We start from the raw sequence: 21,012 nt of genomic DNA on the forward strand, positions 1-21,012 counted from the left end.
ACCAACAGGTTCATAGATCTGTGACCTCTTCATGCTAGGCTATTCCCAAGGTCACTTCCTCTTGCAGTTAACCAGCCGACTTAACCAAGGGCTCCCAAGGTTGCAGCCGGCCGGAACCACAGCCTCGCACGTGGCCAAAAAAAAAAAAAAAAAAAAAGGAGAATTTTCCCAAGGTGGGGTACAGTACCTGTCAGGAGGCGTGAGGAGAAAGTATGAGGGGATGCGGCCATAACGCACGAATCTGGCCGCTCCCCGGGATCGCCGTGCCCTCTCTCCTCACCGGGTGCTGGGCGCCGCCATCTTGTTTGCCCTCCCCCTGTGTGAGCAGAGACTTCCGTCTCGTCATTTCCGGTGGGCGGGCTCTGCGCTGAAAGCGTTGCAGCTGCTGGGTGATCTAGGCTGAACCAGCAGGGTGAAGGGTCGCGTGCCTGAGGGACCTTCGGGAAACGCCAGAAGTACCGTGCGACTGAGTCTTCCTGACGAAAAAGTCGTGGACGGACAGCGGCCCCATTCCTCCAGGTCCCGGAATTTGACAGACATCCTGTAGCCCGATGCTGTCCCGCCGTGACCAGGTGCGATGGGCACAAGTTGGCCGCGGCCTCCTCGAAGGCATTTTAAACTTGGGGTTAGGACACTTCCTGGGGAGCCGGGAGCCGCGAGGATATGTTCTCGTGGCGACGCCTCCACCTTCCTGTCTGATGAGTTCCAGACAGCTGTCCCACATTCACTGTCAGACGCGAGCCTGGATTAACTCGAGGTTCACACCAAGGGAACTGAATCATCAGAATACCTCCGGATGAAGAAGGAGCATGTCGTGGTTAAGAGTTTGAGCTCCGGAGTGAGGCCTGGTGACCGTGTTTGAAGAAGTCAAGTAAATTCCCTGAACCTCGGTTATTCATATCTACCTATACCACGTGAATACTATTAGTGTACATACTTACAAGATGTTCGAGAGAATAAACAGTGTCTCTCAAGCGGATAGCCAGGCTCCTACTGCTTAGAGGCAGTAATAAATTATTATCAAAAGTAGTGATTGCTAGAGCAAATTTTGCAGTAGCCCCAGTCCCCCTATTGATTTCTCATGTTGGGATTTCATAAGTAAAAGAATATTGAAGAAAAATCAGCTCTTGTAAAACAAGAGAGAAGTAGGTAACTGAGTCTTATAATGGCAATTTCTATTTGTTTTCAGTGATGAGATGGTAACTATTTTGGGTCACCTCAGCTAACATTGCTAGGCATTGGGGACACTGAAAAAAAATAAGACCGTGATTCTATAGGAGCATACACTGTTCCCATAGTGAGAGGAAAGTTTGTTATTTATGGGAGTCAGTGTGATAAGGGTAATGTAGAAAGTGCTGTAGAAATCAAAATTGAGGTAACATTTCTGTTGTGTTAGGGAAGGTGTCAGAGATTTAAACTTGCTACTCAGTGGAAGGAACAGTAAGATTGTTCCCACATACAAGGAAAGTGGACAAAGCAGAGAACGGATTGCCTTGATTAGATTAAGCTGATTACATTTCAACACTGTGAACTTAGACCTGTAGCTATCCTGGATTAAATTAATGTTAAACTAAGCAAGATTTGAATAGTGGATTTTGAATAAGTACAGTCTACCACAATTTTGTTCAACCCATTGTTTTTCAACATTTTGAACACAGACTGTTTTGTGAAATACTATATGTATGTGTGTAGGTGGATGTATATACATATGTATACCTGTATAGATGCACATATACACATAAAAAAAATGCACATTTTTTTTTTGTACTGAGGATTGAACCCAAAAGTGTTCTACCACTAAGCTACATCCCCAACCCTTTTTTTAAAATCTTGAAACGTTCTCACCAAGTTGCTGAGGCTGTCCTTGAACTTGCAATCCTTCTGCCTCAACCTCCCAGGCAGCCAGGATTATAAGCATATGCCATCATGCCCAGCTGCATACAAGCAATCTGGAGGATTGAAATAGATTCATAATGATAATTTTTGCTTATTCTAAGATGAACCGGACTTTGGGGTTTGCAACTGTCTTGCTTAATTAGACCTACATTTCCTGGACAGTTTTTTTTTTTTAGAAAATGCTGTAGATAAGTCTGCCTTTCAGTCATCCTAGATTAATAAGACCTTTAGAGATAGACCTCACACATCCATATAGCTTGACTTTTTCATAGAAGAAACTGAGGTTGAGAAAGGGTAAGTGATTCACTCCAAGCAATGGAATTGTGACTATAAACATACAGGTCCGCATTTTCCCCATCTCATATTTGTTAGATTTCATGTTATAAAACATAAGAACCTACTGATACCACTTTACAACAGTAGGATGACTATAACCAAAAAGTCAAAAAAATAACAAGTGTTGGTAAGTACATGCAGGAATTGGAACCCTCATATATTGCTGATGGGAATATAAAATGATGTAACCACTTGGGGAAACAATTTAGCTGCTCCTCAATAAGTTAAACATAGAGCAACCATGTGACCAGCAATTCTTGTCCCAGGAATGTGCCCAGGAGGAGTGAAAACATGTATCCACACAAAAATTTGTGTACAGATATTCATAGTATTATTCATGATATCCCCAAAGTGGACACAATGCAAGTGTCCATCAGCTAATTCCACCTTCATACATAAAATGTGGTATATCCATATGGTGGCCTGTTATTAAAGTGAAAAGTAAAATACTAATACATGCTACAGAATTAGTGAACCATGAAAACATCATACTAAGTGAAAGAAACCAGTCACAAAAGACCACATATTAGAGGGGTTCCATTTGTATGACATGTCCAGAATAATCAAATTCATAAAGACAGGTTAATGATTGTCTAGGGCCAAAAGAAAGAGTAGAGGGAAAAGAGGAATGATTGCTAAGGAGAAGGATAAAAATGTTCTTAAATTGATGGTGTGATGGTTATATAACTCTGAATGTACTAAAAATGTTGAGTTGTTCACTTTCAATAGGTGAATTGTATAGAATATGAACTCCCATTAATGCTATTATTATAAAAACAAAACCAAAATCAAAGGGTAAAGTCAGGAAAAGCTAGGTAGCAATTCTGTTGAACAGCCTGCTTATCCTCTACCAATAACTCATCCCTTATGCAGATTAGAAGACATGACAAGACTGTCCAGAATAAAGATTCCTCAGCTTACCTTGCAGCCTGATTTTACTAATTTTGAGCAAAGGGATACCTGTTTTAACTTCTATGCATCCTTAACAGGAAAGAGCAAGTCCTTCCATTCTGGCTGGCATGCAAGATGAGGTGGCTAGATTTTGAACAACATCTTGAACTATGAGGAAGTCCAGCAGAGCAACAAGATAGGCAGAGGCTGGATAACTTATGAAACTGCCATATCAGCCCTGGAGTAATTAAATGAAGAAGAAATAATTTCTAACTAATACAGAGTTAATTTGGGTTTTCTGTCACTTGAAGCACCATTAAACCACACCAGTATACCATTAGTGTAAGTATAGATTAACAGCAAAGTTAAATGAGTTAATGTGTGTGACTCATAGCCTTTTAAAATGGCTTCGTGTGTACCTCCTGTGCTATTTAGGAATGAGGGGACCACACAAAATCTGATGTGGAGAACAGCAGTCATTTCATAGAAATAATTCTTAAAGATCACCCAACTCCCCTTGTCCTCATTATTCATCACAATTGTTCACCAGACTCTAATTAATTTTCTCTAGGAAAGATGTCCCTCTTTCCCAGAGAGAAGTATTAATAAGAAAAAGTTAAGAACAAGGATAATAATGAGAGCTAATCATGTTGATTCTATAACTGCTGGAAAAGCTATAAGCAAGGCTTACTGCTGGTAGAGAGCAAAGTAGTATTAGAATAGTGCTCACAGGAATTGCAGGCAGATGGGAAACAGGTGGAACAAGTCCCTTGCCCCTGTCCTCATATTGCAGTATCACTGTCCTTATTGGCATTGCCAGACAGTGAGGCTGCAACACAATGGTTTGCACACTCCTGGGTCCAAGTACAACATCAGAGGGTAGACTTGGAGGCAGGGCAGATAACTAATATGAGTTCTTTGAATAGATGTTCTACTCTAAATGTACAGATTAGAGTTTGCAGTCAGCCTCCTGCGAATTTGAGTAATATAAATCAGTTCCTCAGATCTCTTAATAGTTCCTTGGAAGTGACTGATAACATCAGGATAGTATCCTAGTCCAAGATCACTTCAGGCATTACACCTCAGCTGTCTCCTCCAGCTGCTCTTTTCCATCTTTACTCTCCAGGGCTCAATTCCATACATGAGTTTTAAGATGCCAAAAGTGAGAAGTGCAGTTCAGAATACAGAAAAAGAAAAGGCAGCAAGAAAATGCACTCTAGCAAGTTCTAGTCAGTGCTATGGTTTTCTGCCTTTTCAATAAACAGACTTGATTTTGTTAAGGGAAGCAAAATACTTGTTCCTGGGAGATGAATCATGACTGCTTTAGGTCAATAAGTGCAATCTCATTCTAATTTTACCTGCCTACACACTTTCCCAGAGTTCTTACAGCAGGGATAGTTAAGTTACCCCATTCTGTCTTGAGAGAGAAAAGGAAAAGCCTGCCAAAGAGGTTTTAGGCAATAGTTTTGTTTATCATTGAAAGAAGTGGACATGTGAAGGTAGGTACTCTCTCTGCCTTTCCTCCTCCTTTCTCAGGAAGCAAGGCTGAGAATGCAATCCTTGGAGCTGAGACAGCCTTCCTGGAACTACGCAGTAACAAGCATGAAGACAAAAAATATGCTGAGGAAGACAAAGTGGAAAAAACAGCATGGTTTCTTTAGGAAATTGCTGAACCATTGCACCAAGTCAGGAACATATGTCTGCAGGTGTATCACTACAGCATATTGTGATGAATAAGCTACTATTTGGTGTCCCTATCATTGCATCCTGGATGATACATTTTGTGAATGACACAGGGAGTTGAGAAACCTGACATCAAAGCTTGTTCAGCAAGTAACACAGAAAAACAACTGGAATTAAGTCAGCTATCCAGAAAAGGATATCATGTTTAACAGAAAACAAATTTAAATATGATGGCTAATTGTCATGAATTTAGGCAGCTGTATTTTAGAATACTAACATGACATAAATCCACAATTCTTTAACTCAAAAAATAAAAGCCATTTTGTGCAGATTTGTTCCTGTCTTAGATTTTTCCTATTTACTCTGTGTACAATTCCCTTCGTGATGTCAGAATGTCCAGTTTCCCACATCAGGAAGGCATTCTTTTGTTCTCTCTCAATATCTTGAAGCCTAGAGAAGAATATGGAAAAATTTTAAATACAACCAATTGGAAAAAATTATAACCCACAGTTACAGACAAATTTTCTATTAGCCGTGAGGAACTCTTTTAAAGTTTAGATGCATATTTTTATTAAATGTTTTCTGTTGTTCATGAGGAACTTTTAAAAAAACAGTTTGTATGTATTATTTTTTTTCTTTTTATTTTTTTATTTATTTTTTTTTTTTTTTTTTATTTTTTTTTTTTTTTTTTGAAGAAACCTAAAAGAATGACATTCTTTTATTTTGCTCACAATTCTGCAACCAAGGACAGTTCATCTCCACTCAATGTGCTATCTGCTGGGACAGCTCTTTTTTTTTTTTTTTTTTTTTTTTTAATTTTTTTTTTTTTTTTTTTTTTTATTGTAAACAAATGGGATACATGTTGTTTCTCTGTTTGTACATGGTGTAAAGGCATACCATTTGTGTAATCATAAATTTACATAGAGCAATGTTGTTTGATTCATTCTGTATGTATTCTTGTAAGTGATCTTTGAATACTATAAAAATAGAGAATTCCAAACTCCAAGATTTGCTAAAGGCAAAGTAATAATCAGGTAAATTATATTTTGAGCAATAATCATTAAGCTACCAGGAAAGCATGAACATCACTTCTGAAATCAGTTCTCATCTATGGACCTTCTTCCTACGTTTGTACCTTTAATGCAAATCAACAACAGAAGATGATGTTGATTTTTTTAAATTGTCAATGTATAATTGCAAAAATACACCATTCACCTGGCACTTCCTGTACTAACAATAGTACTTTATCATGACAACTCATTCACTTTAGAAGAACCCCAATAACTCCTCTTTCCATTTTCAGATAAGCTTGAGACCTTAAAAGTTTGAATAATTTCCCCAAGTTCACATAGCTAAAAAGTGCCACATCTAGAATTTAAATGTCTCGATTCTAAAATGTGCTTTAATCTTTCTACTTTACCATTTCCCTTATTTTGTGTATTATGAAGTCCTCATCATTTTTTCATGCTAGTGTAGAATTTCTCATTTCATCAAATCAGTGAAGTTGAAGTTCAGCTTCAAAAATTACTTGATTTTTTTCTCACTTGGTTCACTTTCCTTTGATCCAGTTGCCATAGGTATAGAACAGGGATACTAATACCAGGTCTACCACTTATATTACATTGTACTTTCAGTACTTAATGAGAGTCTATATCTGGATACCTTCAAACAAGACCACTCCAGAGGCATATCCAAGACCTACTGAATCAAAATCTTTGGTGCTAGGCCTAATAATCTGCAGTTAAGAAAGATGACTATTATTTTGTACACATCATACAAACTTTATATGAAAATTACAAGGAGAGAGCTATCCAAGGAAAGTGATAGAAGTGATAGCAGTGATGATGAGGATAATAGCCTATTTTTTGTATTAAAATGTGCAAATCTACATATCTTCTTTTTATTCATATTTGACCTTCACAACAATCTTACAACTTTTTTTAAAAAAAATTATAACTTAAGTTTTATAGTAATTTTATAGGTAAAGTAATCAAAGTTCAAAGTGCTTGAGATTTTTTTTTGTCTTGGTTCCCTAGGTCTGCTGTAATGAAGTACAGCAAACAGTGACTTAAAATGGCATGTATATTATTATCTTATTATTAAGGGAGATAGACATGTTCTCCCTCAGCAGCCTCTACAGAAGGATCCTTACTTTCCTCTTCCATCTTCTGAAAGTCCCCAGGCATTCCTTGCTCATTTATTCTTCCAGAAGTTTGGAAGCTGAGGAATGTAACTCAGGGGCAGTGTGCTTGCCTAGCATTCACAAGGCCCTTGGTTCTATCCCCAACACTGTAAAAAATATAAACAAAATGTCAAACATTTTGAATTATACACTCCTTATAACCTTATCATTATTTGATTATATCCACAAACATCCTGTTTCCAACCAAGATCACATTCACGGGTACTTGGCTTTACCTTTTGGGGAGATGATTCGACTCATATCTGGCCAAAGATACAGTGGCTAATAAAGCTAGAAACTAGATCTGAACTTACAAAATGTTAGAATTGGGCCTATTGGTCATCAGCCACCCCGTGTTCTGTCAGTAGCATGGGTTTAGAGGAGATGGGTATAATACCTTGAGAAAGGATGAAAGTGTAGTAAGTAGGAAAAATATCTTTCAGTTATTCAGTAAGAATTTAGGAAAAAACTTTGGGTTGGTTTCTGACATTTTCTCTGCAACCATTAGGTGCCAAATGATTCCCCAGGTTGTTTTTCTTCCTTTTTTCCCACCTTGGGTAGTGGGTTATGAGCTAAGACCATTACAACCAGCAATTTGTTTTTTAGAGGGATGGGCAGGCATTCTCAGAAATGAAAGAGCTCAGAAAATATTCCACTAATTGAAAAACTATTTGAAGATACATTCCAGTGGTTTATGGGGTTGGGGATTATATAGACCAGAAAAAAATTTCAAAAATAATTCTGTAACCAGCATAGGATTGCCAACTTTTAACATTATAAGGGTGTTTAAAGCAAATTAAAGTACCATCTAATGTTGTAATCATTTCTTAAAAGAATGCTTTAATGCCAAAAATTATTAAAAGGATATAATCTGATAGCTATTTAAATTGGATAATTTAGCTTCATGAAAAACTATCCTTATTTAATATCAGTTTGCCCCAGAGTATTAAAGAACTTTTTCCATAGATAAGATCTCATCCATGAATGGGTGTTTGAAATCCCAGAACTGACAGGAGCTCAAAGAAGGACACCGACTGAAAATGAACTCTGGCTAGCACTCCATGGTTTATGCAACTGAAGGAAAAATATTATTTGAAACTGACTGTAATCATTTCCATTTTCTAGGGAAAGTTTCAGTGGGGAAATAAATCTTTGCAGTACTACTCCCACATACAGAGGATGGTGGAGAGTCAAGAGAAGATAACTTGTTCCCTCAACTCACATCTGGGTTTCAACTTAGTGTTTTCCAAATACTTATGGAATTTTCTATGAAAGGAACCCATGTTTCAAGTGATGATTTGGACTCATATTTTAATTAATTTTCCCAAGTTCTCTATGAAAAGAGCACATCTGCATTTGAAACTGTGTACTCTCCATTTGTCTATAATTTCTAGACATTTCTATAAATTAGAGTATAGGTGAGATCAAATCAAGAAAGGTCCCATCAATCTGTGATTCATGACGTATAATGGGTGAGATTTATCTATAGAGAAAAAAGAAAGATCACTAAGCAAAATTCAACCAATACCTCCCTCCATGATCTTTATGCAAGGGGCCTGGGAGCCAGGACAATCAGAATCTGGAGATGATTGCACAGAGGCTACTAATAAATGAATTCCATAGCCTACAAAAGCAGGTACTTGCAAAACTGGCTTAAAACTAAAGAACCAAGTGGGAGTTGAAGAGTTCTTCCCTGAAGCATTTCCCTGGAACCCTAACTAACCACAAGCCAAAACTATAAAGGAACAGTCACAGTTAGGCACAGCAATAAAGTTCTTACCCCAAACCTTTTCACTTCCACCTCCTAAGTTAATGGACTTCCTCTCTGGTATGATGTGATACTATGATAAATGAGTACATGAAAGCCTCCATTTAAGAACAAGATCTCTGAAACTTTGCCTAGATTTAAACCTAAGTTCCTCTATTTACTAGCTTTGTAATTAGTATTGGCAAAATGTTTGATCCCTTCTGTGCTTCAACTAATTCATCTTTTAATGGAGACCACAACAGTATTATATCAAGGGATATAGAGGAAAGAAAGTTTATTTGGGGCTCTTGGTTTCAGAGGTCTCAGTCCATAGATGGCAGACTCCATTACTTTGGGCCTAAGTTAAAGCAGAACATCGAGGTGGAAGAGCATGGTGGAAGAAAGCTCCTCAGGACATGGCAACCAGGAAGCAGAGAGAGAGAACTCTACTCACCATGGACAAATTATAAATCTAAAGTCATGATCCCAGTGACCTAATTACTCCAGCCATACCCTACCTGTCTATAGTTACCACCCAGTTAAAATATATCAGTGGATTAATCCACTAGGTAAGTTACACCACTCAATCTAATCTTTTTACCCCTGAAAATTCTTGCATTTTCTCATACATGAGCTTTTGGGGGGCACTTCATCTAAACCATAACAAAGAGTTGGCTTATTTGTTTTAAGGATTGGTGAGCTAATGAAAAAGTGATGGATTAAATATATCAAGCATATCATTTACTTAGTTCCATAATCACAATTTATTATTCATGCAACACATAATAATTGGTAATATTGTTATTACCAATATTATTACCAACATCTACTCTGAAATAGATTTTATTATGCCCATTTTATATACAATGAAACTGAAGTTCAGAATGGTTTTTTAAAAGGTATTTAATTTTAAATAATAAGTCGTAGATTTGAGTTTTGAAGTCAGATCTGATTTAAAATTTGTTATTTTTGTGGAAGTTGGTGATTAAAGCAACAACACTTATTTATTTTTCAGTTCCTGGTGTCAGATATACTAATTGGATCTCATGGGTCTAAATTCAAGATATTGACTGTATTCCTTCTGGAGGCTGTAGTGGAGAATTTATATCCTTGCCTTTTCCAGATTTTAGAGGCTGTCACACACATTCCTTGGTTTGTGACCCCCTTCCATCTTCAAATCCAGCAATGGCTGAGCATCACTCAGCCATTAATAATGAGTGAGCATTAATAATGCATCACTCTGACACTGACTTATCTGTCTTTCTTTCCTACTTTTAAAGATTATATTGGTCCCACTTGGATGATCTAGTTAGTCTCCATATTTTAAAGTCATATGATCAGCAATCTTAATTTCCCTTTGTCATTTAACCAAACACATTCCACTGGTTCCTGGGAATAGGACACTGACCTCTTTCAGAGACCATTAACTTGCTTATCATAGCACCCATGTATATATTACTATCTTATTTAAAACTTCTTATCTCTAAATCTGAGAAAAATTTGAGTATAGACTTAAGTCTGAGAAAGAATTCTGCTCTGATTTGGATAAGTATCCTCCAAAGGGCCATGTACTAAAAGTTTAGTTCCCAGCCTATGGTGCTATTGGGAGGTGATGGTATCTTAAAGAGATGGGTCAAATGGGAAGTTTTCCAGTCACTAGGAATATGCCCTTGGAAGCAATATTGGAACCCCAGATACTTCCTGTCTCATTCTTTGCTTTTCTGCTACCGTGAGATGAACACTTTCCTCTGACATATACTCCCACCATGATGTGCTGTCTGACCACAGGTCCGGTCCCCAAACTAGGATCAACTTACCCTGGACTGAAACTTCCAAATCCATGAGCCAAAGTAAATCTTTCCTCTTTTTCAGTTGACTATTTCAGGTATTTTGTTACAGTAACAGAAAGTCAAGTCACACAGAGTTCATTCAATACTCCCAATTTGACAAACATAGATCCTCTCTCATTCTTCAATGTTGGTATGCAAAGTTAAACTGAAATAGTTAAATACATTTAAAGAAGAGGATCAATCACAATACATATCTTTGAGAAAATCACAATACATATCTGAGAAATCACAATACTTATCTTTGTAACAGAATTTCTATTTTAAATAGAAGGAAATAAATATGGGTGTACACTTGTATATACATATGTGTTTATGTAAAATTTATAAATTCAAATCTTCTTTTCCTTTATCAGTAATAATTAATTTTGAAACGAGTGAGATATATTCCTAGCACAATAACAACAAAAATATCAATAATTATAAATAATCCAAATAAGCAATTTGCACCCTGTATCAAAGAACTATTCTGTGATAACAAATAAGTTCCCAAATTTTAATGTATTAACCCAATCAAAATTATAAAGCACAATGTAGACTGAGTCTTCAAGATTTCCATTTTCCAAGCAGTAACAAAGATTCGGTCTACTTCCATCTTGTGACGCCACCATCCTCCAAATGTGACCTTTATGGTCACCACCCTCAGGGAATAGTGAGTGTGAAGAATTCACATATCCTCTTGATTCCCTCTGACAAGATGGCCTTTATACTCAACAGCCCATTGGTCATAATGAACCACATGGCTGCAATATAACTGCAAAGCAAGGGCATCTGGGAAATGTAGGTGAGCAGTAGACTAAGCAATGAGTACTACCCTGACACAGGGAAGAAAAGGCATACCATGTTTCTGTTTTAGTAGGGGTAATGTTGCTATTATGTTAATTCTCTACAATATAATCTATGACTGTAACATTACCTCAGATACACAGAGCACCAATAAAATGACCTTGAAGTTTGCAGGGCTGGGGACTGAACCCAGGACTTGGTATCTGTGCTAAGCAAGTACTTTATCACTGAGGCAAAATCCCCAACCTGATTCCAGTGTTTTTTTGGGAAGAAAAATGAGCAATAGCCAAGAAAAGTTAGAATATAAAGTGGGATAAGGCAAGGACCTCCATTAATGTATTACAGTGTAGTATAAACATTAAAATAGCTTAGTTCTTACCAAAAAATAACTCACTGAAATAGAATTAAAAGTCTTAAGAACAGGCCAAAGAATATATAGTCATCCATCTGTATTTGCAAAGTCAACCAACCACAGACTAAAAAATTTGTACTGAACAGACCTTTTCTTTTGTCATTCCCTAAACAACATAGTTTAACACCTATTTACATAGCATTTACATTGTATTAGGTATTATAAGTCATCTAGTGATTATTTAAAGTATCCCAGAGGATATGCATATATATACAAAGACTGCCATTTCATATAAGGCACTTGATCCACCTCACATTGTGGTGTCTTTTGGGTGTCCTGGAGGCAGTTCCCCACAAACATCCAGGAATAGCTGTATAAATATTTAGTATATGATATTGATGACCTGTTAAATCAGTATGTTGAAAAAGTACTTATATTAAAAACAATATAGGAAACACTGAATTATCATTTAGGAGGGAAGATGTCATGTCTGCATTTTGTGCCATACTCCAACCTTATTTCAGATGAATCAAAAATTTTAAATAGTTAACAAAAATAATACCAGTTTAGGAAGGACAGGCTAAATATGACATGTCAGAGAATCCATGAAGATAAAGATGCATACATTTCAAAACTAAAAATTAAAAACTTTCCTGTGTCCCAAATAGTGAATCAAGTTAAAATGCAATCAAAACTTGAAATTGCATTTTTGTAAAACAGACAGAAGGCTACCACTGTGAAAAATTTAAGCAATCTTACAGATAAATAATAAATATATAACATTACATAAAGAGAAAGTTCTGTGTTCTTTCAATAAATGCAATAAAAACTTCAATATTGCCATAGTGTGAATCTGGAATGACTCCCCAAAGCCTGTGGATTAAAGGATTGGTCCTCAGGTAAGTGCTACTGAGGGAGAGATGGTGGAACCTTCAAGAAGTGGGACCTACTGGAAGTTTTAGGTCATTGGAGGCATGTCCTGAAGGGGATACTGGAATGCCAGCCCCCTCCTCTTCTCTTTTTCACCTCTAGGCTTCTGTGAAGTCAGTTTTTCTCCAACACAAGTTCTAGCTGTGATACACCAACACAAGCCCAAAGTCATGCAGCCGACCAATCAAGAACTTGAAACCTCTGAAGCCATGAACCAAAATATAAACCTTTTCCTTTATAAGTTTATCATCTTAGATATTTGTTATAGTGACAGAAATCTAACTAACACAGAAATTTAACATAAATATCATTAATATTTGTAGTAAGAGAAATACAAATTCTAATAAAATGATATAGTCTTCTTATTGAATTAACAAAGATAATAAGAAATGATAATCACTCAGTGCTGTTATGGTGAAGAATGATAATGAGTGTAAAATTATATACTCTAGGAGGCAATTTTTACTAAAAGTATCCAAAGGTTCACATTTGAGCATTCTACTTCTAAAAATTTATCCTAAAGAAATAATAATATCTTCACAGAGATGGTTATATTAAAATGTATATACAACCTTAGATTTAGGAGCAAAAATTTGGAAAACAACCTAAAAGTCCAATAATAATTCTTGGCAAATGTCCAATAACATATCCTGACTGAATAAATTGTTTTGTAGTCTTTATATCCTTTATACCTAAGGACATGCAAACATTGTAAATATTGTTGTGACGATTGTTTATAGGTATTAAAAAGTGTGTAACTTATATTTGAATGAACAAGTTACCTACAGTATGGTCCTATTTTAATTTTGAAGAGTCTACATGTACATCAAAAATTTTAGAAGCATATCTTCAAAATTAACAGTGTTTGGTATAATTAAGGCAGTTTTAAATCTTAGTTGTATTTTTATCAACATTATACAATAATCATGTCTTACTTGATTTAAAAAAATGGAGAGAGTGGAATGAAGGAAAGTGTGAGACTCCTGGGATATTCACTGCCAGAGTTGAGGCATGGATCAATAGAAGAGAATGCCTGTTCTGCCCTGATGGCTGCCTGAAAACACACACATATTTCAGAGTTGGCTGTGTACTTTGTGGTATCTTTGTATTTCAAGGGCTGAGTTTTGCAAACAAGCTTAGCAAAGTACAGCGTGTGCCCCCTCAGGTGGTTTTTGGAGCTCATCAGGTATGAGTAATACTAGCTCATTCATCTTTGGATGAATTTGTGTGGAGTGCTAAGGTGTTGACAGAATCTGAGCTAAGAACAATGTTTATTTATATCTGCACACAATAATTCATGTCTCCCTAAACCTAGGACTTTCTCCTAATTTGCTCACCATTTGCAAATATTTCCAGTTCTCTTCACTGTTGATCCCTGGTTTCATTTGGCTGGACTTGAGCAAATGAAAAGGAACATTAAGACAGTGAATGGAGCTCAATGCCATGATTCACATAGAGAAGGTGAACATTTGCTTATGCTAATATGTGTCAGAAACTCTAAGATTTCTAGATTCCTGTTTTGCACCTTCATGGCTAATTGATACTGTATCTGCATTGTTTATGCTAAAAAAAGTATTTTAAACTGTATGATTCTGTGTGTGTGTATGCATGTGTGTGTGGTCATTTGGGTTGTTGCAGGACTTTCTTAATGTCCTGGCTAGGTGCATTTGTGACTATTGAATGCTTTTATGGAATATGAGAGATTAGTATGAATCTCTCTGGAAGCAGAGAGATTAGTATGACTCCTTTCCTATATGTGGAGGTATAATTACTGCAGCAATTATCAACTCATTGCCAATTTTATTTTCTTTATAATGTCAACCACTTTCCATGCCACTATTAAATACTACTAATGCCAGCAGATGTGGAGTTCAAATTGAAAGTTTTAAACCTTGACATATAAAGTTGAATTGTGAGATGAAAAGAATAGAGCAAAAGATTAGAAAGATAGTTTGGCCTTAAATTACGCTTGACTGTCACTATTGGCAAGTTGATTGATTTTAGGTTACTTAACCTTCCTAAGCCTCATCTGTAAAATGGAATCAAAGGAGGTAACTTATAGAACATCTCAATTAAACCAATGGTACTCTTAAAAGTACCAAGTGTCATTGTTTGTGTCAGGCAGGAACTTAATTGTTGCTATTTTTCTACTGTTAATGCTCCTTTGTCCAGAGCAGAAAATCTGAACTATAGAAAAACAAAGTTCGTTAGAACATTTCCATATGGACTGATAAATATGAGTTGCCCATTTGCTGAGGTCATTGCTCAGTAATAAGTGCCTATTGAGAGTAAATTCAGTTACTGTATATTTATTATCTGTAGAGCAAGGTTGTTGCCTTACCAGCATAAAGGGTAAATTCATATCCTTCTGCCCCAAATTCAGCCAGTTTGGTCTGTAGAGATTGTTTAAACCGCCCCCCCCCCCCCCCGCATTGGCCAGTCCCCTTTTTAGGTTAAATTCTGTAGATGCAAATCAGGTGATCATTTAGCTCTCATCAATTGATGTCAATTAGCTGTTCAACCTAAGTTGCCATCAGTTTACAAAGGAAATAGAAAACAGATGGGAAGTAAAGATATTCAGGAAGAGAAGAAGCCTAAAGAACTGCTTCTTGGGGTGGTTTGACCTACAAAGGGAAATAAGGCAGGTGGGGGTGTAGGAGGGCGGATGATGCAGTAGCCCTGGGACAATTGGAAAGCATGATTCTTTTGGATGGTGTGTGCTAAATGGGAAGCAGTTACTGAGCCTAGGATCAAGGAACACTGAATAAATGTCAACATGTGTTCTCATCTGGTTTGGGTCTGTGTAGACTCAGTGATGACGTCTAGTTCAAAAATAAAAGAGTAATATAGTTTTGAAGAAGGCAATTGATTTCCTTTTTATTATTTTTTATATTGATAGATAAAAATTGTATCTATAGTATACAACATAATGTTTTGGAATATGCATACATTGGACAATGGCTAAGTCAAATAAATTAACATTTGTACTGCCTCAATTTATTTATTTGTGGTGAGGACACTTAAGTCTACTGTGAGCAATTTTTAAGTATGCAATATATATTAATTATAGTCACTATGTTGTGCAATAGTGAATTTATTCCTCTCAACTGGAGTTTTGTACTCTTTAACCAACATCTCCCTCATCCCTCCCTCAATTTTTTAATCATGCTTCCTAATTAATTTCTGACCTAGAGCAAATCAGTTTTCCCTAATAAGGATTCTTCTTATGAACTTGGCTTTGATAAGTGGGTTTACCTATCATATTGAAAAAGCATATCTCTTATTAACTGTGCTTGCAGTAGTCACAGAAGTGCTGTTCAGGTTTCTTCCAGGGGAGAACTGATGTTTACCTGCAAGGAGCACAATTAGCAGAAAGCTCCCAACTCCAGTCTCTTTGGATGCAACTCAGTGTTTGAGCTAAGGCCAAGTTCTTCGCAGAAAGGTCCTAGCCAACAATTGAGCATGACTCAAACCCTAGAGACCTGGTCATTTCTGCCTATCCTGCAGTTCCTCTAGTGGGTCATTTTTACTCTGGTGTTCCCTGTGGATTAGCTTAAACCTAGTCAGACCCCCATCACAATCTGAAGCTTTCCTTGCCAAATCCTGCTTCCTTCCTTCTTTCCCCTTGTTTTCTTTTCCTTCACGAGTGTCAGATTAGCATTACCATTATAGTCTAAAAGCTTTCCTTGTCCAGTTCTGCTCTCTCGCTCTTTTATTGTTAACAAGCATTCCACTTCCTTCCAATAACCTGCTTGCTACCCTAACTCTGTCCCAGAGGACATGGCTGACACTCGTGGTCCTAATACCTGCTTATGGTAGTGTTTCGGAAATTGCAAGGATCAGTACTTAAAGCAGAGATGCTTAAAGTGCAAAAGTTTATACAATTCACAAACCAACCACACTTTGAAAATGAGTTAGTATTGCAAATACTATTCTTTTATTTTGAAACTAACACTTCAGAATTGTATCTACAAATCATATTTCCCTTAGTCTTGCCTTTCCTGATCCAATAGACAACAAATATATCCCTCCTGGTCTTCATTCTGGAATAATGAATGTAGTTCTTTTTATTTTATAATTCTCTATTTATTTCTTGATCCTTTAACTTAAAGTGTGCTTTTCTTGAAAGCTTTCGACAAAAGTTTTACCTATCAACAAGTCTCTGTTTAAATTATCTGGATCCAAAGAGCATATTTATTATCTAGTTCAGCTATTAAACAACATTTATTTAATGTACTGTTAAACTACACGTCCCAGAATTCCCTTTCCTATATGTTTCTAGTTAGTGGGTCACAGAGATTCATGGGGAGGTTTGGAAAGCATAAGTACAGCAGTCATTGTGTGGCTCACATGTGTTACCACTTACGTGCTGGTTCACCTCCTTGGGGTGAGGCAGCGCCTAGTATTGTATCCTTTCCTTGTCTTATTCCTGGAATAAAGAATAGAGTTCTTTCATTCTGTAATTTCCTATTAATTCCCTGATTTTTTTAACTTTTCTCAAAGTATGCTTTTCTTAAAAGTTCTCAAAAAAAAGTTTTTTAAAAGTCATATCTACCAACACGACAAGTAATGTCTCTGTGTTAAAAGTTATCTGGGTCCATAGAGTATATTCATTATCGAGTTTAGCTCCTTTTCTAGGCTCCTTTATCAGCTTCTCTGACTCCTGAGCCAGGTGTGTGTGATCTGCTCTGTGATAAAGGTTTCTACAGGATTTCCACACCTCCAAGGTCAGAGTCAGTGGGACTTGACACAGATTTGTCTGTCCTCATGGACTCCGGATTGTGCTTTTGGGTTCCAGCTCGTTCTTCTCCCATACCTTGTATCCATCCAGAGGCCTGCAGCCTCTGGCATCAAACACAAAGATAGCAGCCCTACAGTGACTGCCTAATCAGTTGCCACGATTGCTTTGGTTCCAGTTACTGTAACAGAACACACACACACACACACACACACACACACAAGAGAGAGAGAGAGAGAGAGAGAGAGAGAGAGAGAGAGAGAGAGAGGGAGAGAGAGAGATAGATTGATTTTGTTTCTCTGATTGATCCTTAAAGAATACATAGACACAGACAATGCAACATTAGAATGGTGGTCCTCTGTAGCATAAGGGACTTGCCCCCTCCCCTCGCCCCATCTCAGTTCAGCCTTCTTTATTGTGTGGGTTTGCTTCCATAAGGTCATGAGGTAAAGCCTTCACGCTTGACTCATCACTTCAAGTTCAGAGAGAAAAGAAGACAGGGAGGGAAAGGTCAAAAGGAAATTTCCCCAAAGCCCCTCCCAGCACTTGTTTATCACCCTCTTTTCCTCCCTTATCCTCAAAAGAAGCTGAGAAGTGAGTTATTTTAATTGGTTACTTCCTAGGGTTCTGTTATCAAGAAAAGGAGAAATGAATGTTGGGCAGATAAGTATCCAACTCTACCAGAGCAGAGAAGGATGTGTAGCCCTAGACTCGGGAACAAAAAGAAGTCCTGAAGTCCAAACTGTGCTGTACCCTTAAGGAGCCTGCAATAGAATGTGGTAGAATAGCAGGTCCCACGTGGATTACATGTAAGGGGACAATTGAAATTAAATGTCTAATAGTGATATGGATGACTAGAAATAAATTACAGTGAGATTTTGTGAAGATCATGATACCTAGTGGTCTCTCTTATCCTCAGGGTTACATGCTATGATCCCTAGTGGATGACTCCTAACCATGAATAATACCAAACCCTATATATACTATTTTTTTCCTACATGCCACAAAGTATCAGAGTTATTCTGTCCTTTCACGTTGTATGCCCTGGTGCCCCCCTTTGTATCATTACTTCTGTGCTTTGGGCATTATTAAGTAAAAAATGAGTTACTTGAACACAAGCATTGGGATACCGTGACAGTCGATCCTATAACCAAGACAATCATTAAGTAACTAACAGTCAGGTAGTGTATACAGTGTAGACACTGTGGCAAAGGAATGATTCACATCCTAGGAGGGATGGAGGAGGATGGCATGAGATCATACTTGCCAGAAGAGTAAGTCATTTAAAACTTATGAATTGCTTATTTCTGGAATTTAATATTTTCAGTCCCTGGTTGACTGAGGGTAAATGAAGCAGCAGAAAGCAAAACTATGAATAAGGGAGGAAAGTCTTGCATATACTGAGGAAAACAGTCACTTTACACTCTGATTTCAAGGTAAAGGGTATGGTAGGGTAAAAAAGGCATAGGGAATTGTAAGAATATCGTGGGATGGTGGATGGCAGGAAGACTAAGAAAGCAGAAATTAAAAATAAAACAATTCAGACTTGAAGATATAAACTGGAGCTAATTACTATTGCTAATGACAATGACACTCAAGTTTGACTTGAGTGCTTTAGATTTCAGGGGATATGTCTGAATCCATGTGTATACAAGATGTGTATTTTTGTGAAAGAAATTAATGTGCATTTTCTTTGTTTTTTCTTACAAATAAGAAAGATGTCCTTTTCTTTCTCTCTCTTTTTTTTCTTTTTGGTATAAATGTCATAAATATAGCCAGAGGCTTCTAAGTAAAAAATGTCAGAGAACTGATCTGTATTAGAAAAATTAAAGTATATTCTAATTTGGAAACAAACTTTATAACACATCTTTAAGCTTCATGCCCATCTTTTTCAAATAATAACTAGGACAAATTTGATATAAATACTGGAGAGCTAAAAAAAAAAAAAAAAAAAAAAAAAAAAAAAGCTTAGAAAGAGCCAAATAGGAAAATTACTGTCCTAAAAAAATTTATTTTCATTCATCTCTTCCAACCATTGCTTCATAGAGAAGATAGACAGAGACCTTTATTTACTAGGACTGTGTTTATTTACCAGACCACTGTTTTTAAAATGGATCAAAATGTCCTATTTTGTTTTAAACATTTTTTTCATACAATTTTAACATACCTTTTTATTTGAACCCAAAACAAATTTGTCCCTTGAAAAATGGAAAAACGAACCCACTGAATTTAGATAATGTGTTAAAACGTTGACCAAAAAATCAGTAATTTAATACTGATCATTTTTTTTACCAAGAAATCATGAAAGTGTTTCCTATTAGAAAGTTTTATTTGTTCATCATGTGAGAATACAGGATATTTCCATTATTTAGTAACAGTAAAGTTTGATTTTTTAAAAAAGATTCCTTAAAGGTTGGGTTTTGAGAACTGTAACATTAAAAACAATTAAGGGCAATGTTGAATAGAAGTGGTGAAAGAGGACATACCTGTCTTGTTCCAGTTTTTAGAGGGAATGCTTTCAGTTTTTCTCCATTTAGAATGATGTTGGCCATGGGCTTAGCATAGATAGCCTTTACAGTGTTGAGGTATGTTCCTACTATCCCTATTTTTTCAAGTGTTTTAAGCACAAAGGGGTGCTGTATTTTATCAAATGCGTTTTCAGCATCTATTGAAATAATCATATGATTCTTAACTTTAAGTCTATTGATATGTTCCCTGATAAGTGGGCGATGAGGATGCGGGTGGGGGATGAGAGAAGATCAGAGGAACTTTAGCTTACGTAGGGAGAAATGAGAGGGAGGAGGGGGTATGAAAAATGATGGAATGAGACAGATGTCATTACCTTATTTACATGTATGATTACATGAATGGTATGAATCTACATCGTGCACAACCATAGAAATGAAAAGATGTACCCCACTTGTGTACAATGAAACAAAATGCAATCTGTAAAAATAAAAAATAAATAAATAAATAAAACAAAAAACAAATTAAGAGTTTGGAATGTGGCTCAGTGGTAGAGCATTTACCTGGCACGTGTGAGGCCCTGGGTTCAATCCACAGCACTACAGAATAAAAGGAAAGGAAAACAACTACTTTTTTTTTTTTTTTCTAATGAACTACATAATTAGCAAAATTAAATACAAAATAAGAACTGCTGTCTGGTTAAAAACATGATGTTAAGGTTGGGGCTGTCACTCAGAAAGAGTGCCTGCTTAACATGTGTGAGGTCCTGAGTTTAATCCCCCAGTACCACAAAAAAGAAAAAGAAAAAAATAAATCATGTTTAATGGGATCAGAAATCTATGTCGCAAAAATAAACAGCCGTATAACTTGAAGAGAAGAAGAGAGTGTTATAGGCATGATTCTCAAGCCAGCAATGTCAGGAAGCAAGAAAATATCTTTCCTTCCCACCTTGTGACAACATGTACATATTCCAAGCTTCTCTTCTATCCTGTTGGAAGAAATTTAACTTGGTCACTGCCGTGAGCTTCTATAATAACATGTTGGGACGGAAAGATCAGGGAATAATTTGTATTGGTGCTTGATTTTGGTTCATCTTTTGTTTTCCTCAGCTTTTCTTCTTTATTCAATCCTCCTCCTCCATTTTCTTGTACTTGAAGA

General features: G+C 36.7%; 1 protein-coding gene across 1 annotated transcript in view; it reads right to left on the minus strand.

The window, feature by feature from the left end:
• Positions 1-381, minus strand: part of COX10 (cytochrome c oxidase assembly factor heme A:farnesyltransferase COX10) — a 124,609-nt gene extending 124,228 nt beyond the window's left edge. The window contains 1 exon segment of the mRNA XM_079131167.1: positions 188-381. Coding sequence (XP_078987293.1) covers positions 188-230 — 43 coding nt within the window. The 5' untranslated portion in view covers positions 231-381.
• Positions 382-21,012: the final 20,631 nt, after the last annotated feature.

Source organism: Sciurus vulgaris, assembly GCF_902686455.1.
Source record: "Sciurus vulgaris genome assembly, chromosome: 3".
In the NCBI taxonomy this organism is placed as follows: domain Eukaryota; kingdom Metazoa; phylum Chordata; class Mammalia; order Rodentia; family Sciuridae; genus Sciurus; species Sciurus vulgaris.